The 12,584-nt window shown below is 38.3% G+C and overlaps 1 protein-coding gene across 1 annotated transcript in view; it reads left to right on the plus strand.

The window, feature by feature from the left end:
* Positions 1-6,868: 6,868 nt before the first annotated feature.
* Positions 6,869-12,584, plus strand: part of TTC29 (tetratricopeptide repeat domain 29) — a 78,039-nt gene continuing 72,323 nt past the window's right edge. Inside the window, exons 1-2 of the mRNA XM_075150481.1 lie at positions 6,869-6,960; positions 10,817-10,900. Coding sequence (XP_075006582.1) covers positions 6,869-6,960; positions 10,817-10,900 — 176 coding nt within the window. The remainder of the gene's footprint in view (positions 6,961-10,816; positions 10,901-12,584) is intronic.

Here is a 12,584-nt window from a genome sequence, read left to right on the forward strand (position 1 = left end):
AGAAATCCTGGCAACTTCAGAGATTATTTCTGTTCCATCAGCCTGTCATGTCTCCACACCTGCAGCCCACAGCAGCCAGCACTAGCTTTTGTACTTTTTGTGTACTTTGTACATCTTTGTACACTGATTCCTGCCTTGTAGCATGCTCAGTGTTGCCCCCCTCCAGTTCCTAGGTTTTGTATTTTTGACACTTGGACCTTTTCTCCTCTTTTTTTTTTTTTTTTTTTTTTTTTTTTAAATACTTTTCTCCATGATCACTTTCTTTTTCACCAAGTCTCTCTCTCTTTCCCCTCTTCTAGAGTGGAGGAGTGGGTAACTTCAATTTTGTTTTTTTCTGCAGTGGACAGGTTAACAGGTAGTAGGAAAATCAAAACTAGGCAGGAGTCAAGAAACCTTTTTTTCTTTTTAATGTAGTTAAAGTAATAGTGCACAGGTTCTTAACTAGTTTTATGAGCAGTATTCAAGTGTTCCATATTCAAGAGTATTCAGATATGTTCTGTTAAGTTTTTGGTGTTGCCGCATTTAAGCACAGACAGTATATTAGCAATTCCTTTTTCACACAACTATTAAAGCTGCACAAACACATTTCCTAAGGGTACCAGCTACTCAAAATGATCAATATATTGCACTTTTTGCCTCTTTAGATTACATTTTGAATATGCCAACATCTGAACACCAAGTTTTGCTCAAACAAATTAATTTTTCACACAAACAGTTTTTGCAAAGTTGGTCTGCTATAAAATATTATCTTTCCTTGAACATTATCATTGCTTACAGAATTGGAAGAAGACCTACCCCAACGATAGGAACAAAAAGTGTTAGCAATTGAAATTTTTTTTTTTCCCCATGGACAGACACCCTTTCCCTTCAGGACTTGCAGGCCAAATATTTCAAGACTATTCATATTGGTTCTACAACACAGCATTGCAATAGGAGTTGGTTTCATCCTTAACCACAGAAAGGCTACTGCCTCTTCATATTACTATATAGATGTAGATTGCCTTTGATTCTTTGCTGAAAAGTGTCCTCTCTAAGTTATGTATTGTATGGCATGCAGGATCCTTTGAACACATCTCCATAAAAAAATTCTTACTTTGCTTCCAAGTCAAATGAATTGTATATGCTTAACATGGAAGTGTAGCCATGGTGTAAAATGGCTGCTTGTGAAGTACTTCAGATATCATTCCAGAATATTACCAGTAATTCTAAATCAGCTGTTTTATCTTTTCAGATTTTACAAGTTTTCTTTGTAAGTTTATGTATAGGATACAAATAATTGTGTCATTGAAGTGCTTCATCCAAAAAGCCATATGATAATAAGTTGCTTTACTGAAGTCTAATTAAATTACATTAATATGTGAAACCTGCAGCCTCATTAAGAAAACAAAGTCTGTTTGCCAGGCTCTATTTTTCTGCCAGGATATATATATTTTTTTTTTAGCAGAAGCCCACGTTAATTGGAATTATCTGTCTTCTTTTAAATTCTTTGTTAACTGAGTTTTACATTGGCTATTCCATATTTTGCCTGTGACCAATGTCACATTTATAAACTACTATTATCCTATTTGTTCTTTCAAAGTATTAGAAAAATGCTAGCTTTACCCTCTTTATGTAAATGTCTTCATGTTCCAAGACCTTCTGAATATGTACATTGATAGTGCATACAACTTCTTGACATGTTCATTCTAAACTCTCTAATGCCATTTCCTTTTAGTAACTGAAGTTGAACTGTCCTCCTACGTAATCATTTGAATAGAAAACAACTCTTCAATACCATACAACATAACTACATCAGCTGCCATCTTCCCAAATGCACAAAGGAAATATGTGTATGTTTTAACATTCCGTGTTTGTCACTAATTATGATTAAAGCTGACATCTTCACTGCTTAATAGGGTCTTCTCACTATTCAGATAATTTTCTATATTCTATACTTGAAAAAAACCTTTCTTTTTCCTCATTTTAACTCCTTTGACCAGGTGTATATTTCCCTTATATTTCCCTTATAACCTTTCACTTCCCACAGTAATTTTCTACAATTCCTAGCTTCCAGTGTACATGTATGATACCACATTCCTTCTTCTGTTTCATAGATGTTTTCCTTGTAAACCACCCTGGCTTTTCAGCCAATGTATTCCTCAGTTGTGGGATTATGGCTTTGTGGGTATCTGGGCTAACATCCTTAAACAGTTTCCAATTATCATTCTTCCATTTCAGATTAAATTCTTTCCCCCAACAGATTTATAATATATTATAAATATAGATACTTATAATAGTATTCACCTTTATAAAATTAGCCCTTTCGAAGCATTAACTATATATATTATTGGTTTGGACTTAATTCTGTTTGCACATCACAAATGTGATCAAATCATTATCAATTATACCTAAGCTAGGGTTAATTTTTAGTTCTGTGATCAATTCCTTTTCATCTGACAAGATGAGGTCTAATATAAAATTCCCCTGTGTTGGATGCAACACTTTTTGAGTTAGGAAATTGACATTTAAAATATTTTGAAATTCCAAGTACATTTTAACACCGGCAGCATGAGACCTCCAGCATGTCACTCGGATTGAAATTCACTGCAGTGTTTTCCCTATATGTTGTGGGTGGGTAAGGCATAGGTCATGCTGCTCTCTAGTGTGATTTGATATCAGCTAAGTACCCTGTCAACTTCTGACTTATCCATTAGAACATTGACCCATAAACATTCAAGATCATTTGCTTCCGATTGACATCAAGTCAGAAACAGGTAATGCCATTTTTGAAGTGCTTTCTGTCCACTTGATCCTTCCAAAATAGACTATAACAATTGATGTTGACATTCCAGTTTTCCAACCAGTTTTAGTAACAAAAACTAGGTCAAATCTGTGCTAAAAAATGACCTCTTCTGCTGATGTCAAGTTTCCAACAGTAAAAAAGAGGCTACTGAAAAATCTCTGCTCTTTGTATTCTTCAGCATCCCGGTTATGGTTTCTCTTATTTTAATTTGCACTTACCAAAAGCTCATTGGTTCCTTCTCACTATTTCTATTTCTTATAAGCTCCCAGTCCCTCAGAAGAACAGTTCCTTTGTTACAGTAAATTAAACAGCTGGCTCTCATCAACAGAAAGTGACAAAAATTTCCACAAACCAAAAGCCTTCATGTTATGTCACTTAAAGATTAAGTCTAGTCTTTTCTACTTGCTCTTTTCCATTGCTCAAAAGTCCTGAAGGATGTCGGAGAAGATCAGAGGTCCTGAAAGAAAAAAGCCTGCTCGCTGCAAGTGTTCACCTGTAATCTAAGAGACTGCCCGCAAACCTTCCTTTAAGTATCGACATGATACCGGCACTGATTCTTTGCTTGCAACTTCAGAAACTTACTTAGCTGTGCGAGATGCTCCCATTTGAGGTAAGCTCATCTGCAGCCGATTTGAGCTCCGAGAAGGCACACAAACACTTTTCCTTAGCTGGAGGGCCCGTTAATGCTGAGCACCTCCAGCGGTGCTGATTTCTCACAGCTTCCACGTTTTTCACGATCTGAATGGGACTTTGCGGCTTCCCTCTGCCGGCAGGGAATCGCTGGGCTTGCCCCTCAGGCCTCAGCGACCGCCCCACAGAGACCAAGGGCAGCGGCGCCTCACCCCGGGGCGGCCTCAAGGGGGCGCGGGCCCTGACGCGCTGGGTTCGAGGGAAGGCGGCGGGGCGGGAGGCCGGCCCTCAACACCGCCCGCCCCCGTCGCCATGGTGAGGCCGCGGGCGTCCCGCGGAGCGGCCCGGCTGCAGGCGGCGGCACCAGGCCCCAGCCGGCGCGGGGAAGCGGCCCGCGAACGCCGCCACCGTTGGCGGCCCCCTTCTGCTCCCCGCCCCGCGCGGGGCCCACCGCCGCCTTGCCTCGGGCGGCGGCGGGGGAGTAACGGAGCTGTTAGGCGCCGGGTGCGGTGGGCATGCCGGTAAGACCTCCTCCTTCAGCCGCGCCACCAGTAGAGGTCCGTTCCTCTGGAAAGTTCAACTAATATTTTTTTAATATATATATTTTCTTTTTAAGAGGCTGAGGCAGTACCAGAGCTAAGTGTTGAGGGTATGCGGCGTACGGGGGTGGTTAGCAGGTGAAGGGGAAACACCCGTGTACCTGGCTGGCGGTGGGCGAAGGCCGGGAAGCAGCGCCGGGCCGCTGTCTTCCCGCAGCCGGGGCTGGGCAGCCGCAAGGCCGGAGCAGGTTCAGAATGTGGGTGAAGCGCTGCGAAACCAGGCGCTGGCTGGGGCCGTGACCTCCTCCAGGTTACTGGGAACAAATTACATCTATCATGCTGGCTATAGATTTTTAAAATCTATTGGGTTTTTTAATCAATCATATCAGCACTTTCAGTGTAATAAAGCAGCGTGGCTGTAAGTCTGACCTGTCACACTCTGACACGCTTGTATTTTATGAGGTGCCAGGCAGCAGTAAATACGCCCGCAAAGGCAGCTGGATGTAGCCATGCCTACTTCCCAGGCTGCTTCCCTTTCTGGGAGATCCTCAGCCTCCAGTTGGGTGTATGCCTGCCTCAGAAAACGCGTGGGAAGAGCGAGGTGGTGCCGAACAGGTTTCCTAAACCATGCCGGGAAAGGCCGTTACGATCAGTTGGCGTTTTACCTTTAGCTGCAACGCACGTTGGAGCGATTCCAGCCTGTGAGGAGGTTCCCCTGATGATGTGGTTAAACACAGCACTGCTTTGGAAACAAACTGCACTGCCTTGTCTTTCGCTGAGTTCTGTGGCTCTTTAATTAAGTAAATGAGATGTGGCTTGGGCCTTGTAATAAAGGAGTAAGGTGTAAAGGGGTTAGCAGTCTTTAAATGATGAGCAACTAAATTTATGTGAATGTAATAGCACACGTTTTAGAAGGATGTGTTGCTAATACCTTCTGTCATGTGTCTCTGTGGTTGTAGTTTACAGTTACCTTGGAAATGAGGGAAAAACACCATCCATTTCACTGTGAAAGCAACCTCTATAATAAAAATTAAATTGACATTATTATGAAGCAGATTTTTTTTTTTCTTTCCCAAGCTTTGAGTTTGAAATAGGAGTCAGGGCAATAGTTTTAATCCTTGTGAGGCAGTAATGGACTCAGAAAAATGTCTGCATATGTGCCTTATGTTAGTGTGAGACCTGTGTGCATGCCAGCCTGTCTTATCATATACTTAACTTCCATGGGGTGGAACCTGGAGCGTGTGGGCCAGCGAGGAGCTATTGTATGCTCCAGCCAGGTCCCATGTGGATGCAGCCTGGTGCCTGAGACCTGTGCCCACAAAGTACACCTACCCATTGATAGCTTTTCACGGTTGCAGTGGCTCTACCAGGGCTTTTGGGGTCTCCTTTCAGCTGCTTACCCGTGCCTTTTCTGCCCCATAGCTGCAGATGGTCAGCTCTCCTGCCTTGCCAAATTCAACAGCTGCCATTAAGACATGGTCGGTTTGCTTTTTCTCACCTCAAAACTAAGAGGCTTGTAGAAAGCTTTGCATCTTCTCTGGGCTTCAATATTGTTGTTCCAAAGTTTAATTACTGTTTCTCACTGAATAACATCTTCCTAAAAAGATATTTTCCTTTCTATATTGCTTCTGGATACAAACCTGTCATTCTGTATAAGAAGTATAATCTTTTATAGTGATGAATTACCCATATGTTTTTATTCTATTGATTTTTTTTTCCATGACACACTTGTGTAAAATGTTGCTGCATCCGATTGTAGATTAGTTTATTTATAAATAATATTTTTTTCTTTCTGTAACAAATGTTATCATTAGTACTAAGCCCTAACAGAATGACTTAGGGGAAATACCATATCCTGTCATCTTTTCAACCTATAATTGTCTTTGTTGTTCCATTCTAAGTAACACAATTTTTAAAATTACTTCACTATAACTGTAGCAAAATATTGCATCAATGAAATGGCTTTTGATCCCAGAAAGGCTAATATATAAAATATCTGCTAGTCTGATGCTGATCATTCAGTATCAAGTTGATTCATATCTAACATTTATTTCCCGTAAAATAAATTTCCTTTCACTAAATGTAGCAAATAGTTAAATTCTTCCCCCCCTCCTATTATATTCTGTTTTCCCGTCCCTATTAAAAGTTTGTGCCTTGAGGCCTACCAGCAGGGCATGCAATACCTACATTAAACCAAATTTAAAAGTAAGGGTGCTCCTGCTGCTAATGTCCTCAGATCACAGACATGCAAAATGAAGGAACTGGCAGCTGAAACTTTAATGGTAGGAAGTGTAGACTGAATACTTGGGGAAAAAACACAGTAGCTCTATATGACAAAAAAGTCCTATTAGCATTTACATACTTCAAAATGACGAGCTAGACGATTCTACATAACTGTGGGGCTTTCGGCTTTTGTTTTAAGTAAAACCCTGTGTTGTAAGTATAGCATTATTTACATTTTTTATTCAAAGGATTGTTACTATTATGATTGTGTATTATTTTGAACGTTAATACAATGCCTGTTGTTGCATTGCACAATGCATGTTCAATCGATTCTCCACCTTATGTATTAACTTAAATGTTATTAATACTTGGACCTAGATAGCTTGAGGAAGCACAGGGAATCACATGCAAGTAAGGTTCCTGAATCAGTTGTCCCTGTGCAAATCAAAAGCACTCCAATGAAGGAGAGAGAACCACTGAAAGTAAGATCGTGAGCATTCCTATGCATTATGTCCTACTGAAGTAATGCTGAGGCCTGAAAAGATTTGTGTGGAACTGGAGTTCGGTTTTACATGTAATGCACTGGAAATAAAAGAGAGTTGGCCGGGAAGCAGCACAAGAAGGATAAGAAACTGCATCACTGTGAAGGCATTGTTTCAAGTAACACTGGTTTTGTTTGTTTGTTTTAGTTAAAATGAATCTGTTGCCTCAAGCGATCGTACCAAGCCCAGGGGAGCATCCCAGGTTCATAGAGCAGACTGTTTGCCCCTCATTAGACTTTGCAAGGTATGTACCTCTTTTCTTACCGAGTATCATGTTTACTGTGAATAGCTTCAATCAGCTATGCCGAGGTGACAAATTATGTTTAAATGTTTAAATTTATTTAAAATGTTTAAAACTGCAAAAATCAGAGGCAAGGAAATTCTCTCTGAGGAAGGTTTCATAATTAAAAGAGAAAAAAAATGAAATAGGAAATGTGTTCTGTTTAAGGTAAATATTTCATCCTAATTTTTCAAAACCTCTTTGAGAGCCGTAGGAAGTTATTTCCATTTAGCATTCATATGAATGTAGGTCATTGAAAATGTACTTATTTGGATGAAAAAACAAGATTTTTTTTTTTCATTCAGGCACAAAAGAGTTTCGTGTCTCTCAAAATATAATGAATAAAACTGGCTTGAAAAACATTATCCTGTACTGAAAGAGTTAACAACAGTGCCATAATACTTTTAAGCCATCTTCTTCTTGCACATGGCTACATGGCTTTCCCTTCCGTTGCACTCATTTCTCCTCTTAGTTACTCGTATCCATACATTTTTGTCTCCCTTGGCAAGTACTGGTCTCTCAGTTACTATGCTGCCCCACTATGCTCTTTTTCCTGGAATTGCCTCCATTTCAGAAAGACTTGTGGTTGTTTTCTTCTTCCTCCTCTTCTTTTTTTTTTTCTTTTTTTCTTTTTTTTTTTTCCCCCAATCCTATCATTCCCCTTAGCCTTTGGCTGAAAGGTCTGGGGCATCTCAGGGTTCAGCAGCTGCATGTCCATGTCTAAAAGCAGTAAGGATCAAGAAACATAGTATCCTTGAGCCCAGCCTTTCTGAGGGGCTCATACTGATAGGTGTCCTCTCACACATTGATAGAATAAGGACATGCAGTGAAGTCTTACAACTTTTTTTTTTTTTTTTTTTTAATCTTTTATGGCTGGAGCCATGTTCTGCAGTCATCACTTTTTCCGGTAACTACATTGCTAGAGAACTCACCCCAGAGGTAGGAGGCTTGTTTCTTCCCTTTAGTTGGGGAGTTTCATGTTCAAGATCATTCTGCAGCAGTCCTATAGAAGTTGTGCCTATTTGCAGAAAAGAAATGTGTGATTCTGTAATGGTCTAGACCATCCTGTAGACACCTAGTAATTAGAGCAAGACAAGCTCTGCCGTTTTCTTTGACATTTTGAGAAAACTGGAATCTGAGTTAACAGAATAGGCAGCGGGGATAGAAAGTTATGTGAGAATCAGTTTGGTCCTTTATGTGACTTTGTTCTGTTCTTTGATTAAAAAGCCAGGTGTATTTATCATGAAGTTTATTTCTAGAAAAAAATCAGTAACTTTTTTTTTGCTGTGTAGACTAGTAACAGAAATACTTACAGGAACTCACGGTGTAAAATGTTAACTCTGGGATAGGTGTCCGTTGGATTAAAATATATTTGTCTTTAATAAGTGAGTGATTTAAAATTAAATAGGAGCCAATTTACAGGTGAAGTAGACTTTTTTATAAACTATTTATGAAATATAGTGAGTCATCATGGAAACACTGGAGAAATAAGGCTAAAAGTTTGGAAAAAACAAGTGACAATTTCTGGAAGAAAAGAAACACTGCTCTTAGCCAGTGCCATCCTCACCTCATTTCTCTATTAAGAAACAATGTCCATTCCAAGTCACAGTCTCAGTTCTTCACATTAATTACTTTTATTGTTTTTAATTCTCATTGCATATAACAAACCATTTTAAATAATGATTATTTGAGTTGATGACATTTTATACTCCGTATTTTTTCCTATGTACCATCTGCCTGTCTTTTCTGTGTTATTGCTACATTAACATCATTGATAATAACAGCCAGGATGAAATAAGTATTTATTATTTTTATTAACTTAAATTCTTTATGATGGATGACCGTGTTTGTAGTTGCATCAGTCCAAAACAGGGTATTGCAGAACTTACATAAACAGTAATTTGTTTGCAAGTTGTTGCTTTTGGGTTTTTTTTCCCTTTGGCTGGAGTTGTCTTTAAGTCACAGGGGGGGTTACCAGTCAGAACTCAGAAATTTATATCTTGACTATAAGGCAGGTGACATTTTAAATTGTACATGATTCTAGGGGGTTTTCCCCTGATTGTTTTTTATTAAAATACCTTTGAGAAGATAATGAGAAGGCATCAGCCTTTCCTTTGTTCCAGTTTGAGATGCTTTTTAACTGCAATGTAGATTAAATTGCAGTGAGCTGATAGTGATGCCTAGGAATTTCCTTGTTGTAGTTGACTGTTTCAGTTTGGGGGTTTGGACTATCTTCCCCCCCCCTTCCCCCCTCCGCCCCATATCTGGTGTGTTCTGTATGTGTTACTGATGTGCAGAAAGCTCATTTTTGCAGTCTTGAAGTACAAAGGTCAGCCAGGGTTTTCTGTGTTGTCTACTGAATACTTCATATTTAATTACCCAGAGATACTATTTTTCAATTTTTCTATTACCTCATATAAACCTATTGTATCTTGAAATACGTTTTACATCAGTTTAAAATATACAATAATTACCTTAACTTCATTATCCTAATGACATTTTTATCTTCCTAAATTGTGACTATTTTGGTGTGAAATTTTTGATATTGATTAAATTTTGGTATTGACTATAACTGAATTTTTATGGCAATATCCATAAAGTGTACATTTTGCATGATCAGCAGCAACTCATGTGGATTGTGTTATGTGCAGCTTGAAAGCATAAGCCTCTGTTGGTGCAGCTCAGTAGTAGTAAATTCTGGAACAAATTTAAATGCCCTATTTGTGCCGGAAGTTTTCACTATTACATTGTTTTAAATACAGACATGTCAAAATATCTCTACATTGCTTAGCTATTTTGTTTTCATTTAAATGAACTTCATGAAGTGTCTTTGGTATTCTCAGAGCAATGACGCTTATATTAGCTAACATTATGAAAAGAATTTACTCTCATCCCTGTAATGAAAGACAGCAGTGTAATACAGACAGAGAAAGAGGAAAGTAATAGATTTATGTGGAACACTAATGTTGAATTTCTTTTATGTTTGACTGATTAACCAGACAACCTTTATGCTCTTTTAAAGAAGAATAAAAATAAATTCACATTACTTTTATAAAGATAATATCCTCTACTGTTAGGATATCAGAATCTACTTAAATACACTTTATGGTCAGTAAGTGCATATTATCTTTTAAAATTCAACGCATCTCTTGTGTATCAGAGTGCAGATGCAAAGAGATGATGGCTCGAGTGAAAGGTGAAATGATGTACAGTTCAAATTTTAAAATTAGATCCGTGCATCCTGAAATTTGCTGTTTATTTTAATGCCCTTTGGATTACCCCCTTAGTGGACCACCTTTTGCAATATGCTGCTCAAACTGTGGAAAGCTGAGAGCAGTATTAAAAGTCTGCATTGCACTAAGGAAAATATTTTGAGTTGGGCTTGGGATTTTTTTGTTGATTTTCTTTTTTTTAATTTTGAAAAAGTTAAATACAAAATGGATTGGACTACTCTGGTCCATACTGATAATACAAAAATGTGATGATTCTGGTTTAGAAAACAGTTTAAATATGGATAGCTTAATCAATTCTTATTGATTTAGCTAATACAAAATTCTTCCAGTTTAGACAGAAATATCAGGTAACCAGGTCCTTGAAAGCTAATACCAACTCTGTTTTCTTTCAGAAATAAAGATTTGAAATAGCTACAGACCAAAAAATTAAAAATATATTTGTATGTGTTTATAGAATGTCTGATATATTACTTTGTCAATATTTCAGTATTTCACTCTACTTGGCAATGCTAATATATTATACATGCTGCAGAAGTCTATGTTAGCACCTCACAGTGTTTCTTTTAATTTTTTTCATTTAAATTTAGGATTCATTTGATCAAAGACAAAGATGGCATAGATGAGTATTTGGCGAAGAATATCAAAGGGTTGTCAAAACAAGAAGCTGCTGCGTAAGTTGGCTTTTTAGAGGCATTTTAACATCCATAAGTTTATTGTTTCCTTTGTTTCTAGTAATCATAATCATTTAAACTTAAAGTTCCCTAGGCCCTACCCTTTTTAGTGGAACTTGGCATTTAAAAATTGAAGTTGTTATTAAATAATGATGGCTCATTTCTCCTGATCTTAAACATATCAAAGCATTTAGCTCTTTGGTTTTACTAATTTGTATATTTACCAAAGTATTATATCACATTTGTAACATTATTTTTAAGATTGTGTCAGTAATTATACTTGAAATTGTGCTTCTTTTTTTTTCTTTTTTCTTTTTTTTTTCCCTGAGCCTCTGTGAAGTATCTCCTCTGGGGTGGAAGCTTAGTATACAGACATACACGTTCTTGTAATTTTGAATTATTATTTAGCCAAGTCCAAGTGCTGACTTCTGCGGTGAAGCATTTAATACACCATTAGTTATTTAAAAACCCAATGAATGAAAGAAATCTAGATAACTTTTGATTTCTTACAGCTGAGGTATTTACATTTAGAAGTTACAAGAGACTACGACTGACTTATTCTTCTGCAGTCTTTTAACAGATCTGGGGTTCGGCACCATCAAAATTAATGAAAGAATTCTAACAAATCTGAGTTGCTGGTTGCTTAACTGAGATGATTTATTTATTTCAATATTTAAATAATAAAAAGATGCATATACAAGGGCTCTAGGCACCTTAACAATTAATATTGCAAGATCACCCTTGCAGCATAAAAACATTCTATCAAACAGACAGGAATTTGACCAGCTAGTTTCTTGCAAAACATGCTTCTTTTCTCCTTCCTAGCCTAAGAATGTACCTGCAAACCTTCCCTAAAAACTTTCAAATGAAAATCTAGAAAATTACCAAATTTGAGTTGAGGGGTAAGAACTTTAGCAGTGTCCTAAACCATACCATATAATACTCAGCCAGCAGACACACTTTCCTTTCCTGTGACACATGTCCGATTCACCTTTATGTTTACAATGGTAACATGATAAAGCTAATAAGCGTTCTGACTGTCGGTACAAAGATTGTAATGTACCTGGTCTGATGATCTAGGAGAGCAATCTGTTTAAAGAAAACTCATACCCCACTTCTTTTATTTGAATTAAGACTAGGTTCAAAGATGATGGACTGAAGATTAGTTCATGATGGGATTGGGCAGGACTTCCTCAATATATCGTCCTAGGGTTTGCAAAGTTCAGTTTGTTCCTGTGTTTCTGTTGGAGAGACTCTGTTGTTGGAGTTATCTGAGAGAGAGAGCAGCCTGATAGTGACAGGAAAGTGAGTTCGGTGAGGCAGTGGGAAGTGCCATGTTACTGCTCTGTGAGTACGCGTGGTTGATGTGGGACAGTTACCTTTGATCATGCTGTCATACTAATCGTGCTAGGTGTCATAGCTGGTTTAAATATTCCCTGCTTAAAGAGAAGGAAAGGAAGATTGGTCTGTGACTTGGTCACATTCTGCATGAGCTGGACCAACATAAGGAACAGATCCTTCCCGAGCAAATGCTGTGTTGACAGAGGTCCTGTCCCCTGAATTAAGGGTAGTGTAGTTGCTCTGTGAAGGGGGAAGAAGTACCAGACCTCAGGGAGCAAGCACAGAAATAAGTGCATTCACTTATTGTCACCCTCGTTCCGTACCAGCTATGCAGTGCTGCTGT

This window comes from Calonectris borealis, chromosome 4, assembly GCF_964195595.1.
Source record: "Calonectris borealis chromosome 4, bCalBor7.hap1.2, whole genome shotgun sequence".
NCBI lineage: Eukaryota > Metazoa > Chordata > Aves > Procellariiformes > Procellariidae > Calonectris > Calonectris borealis.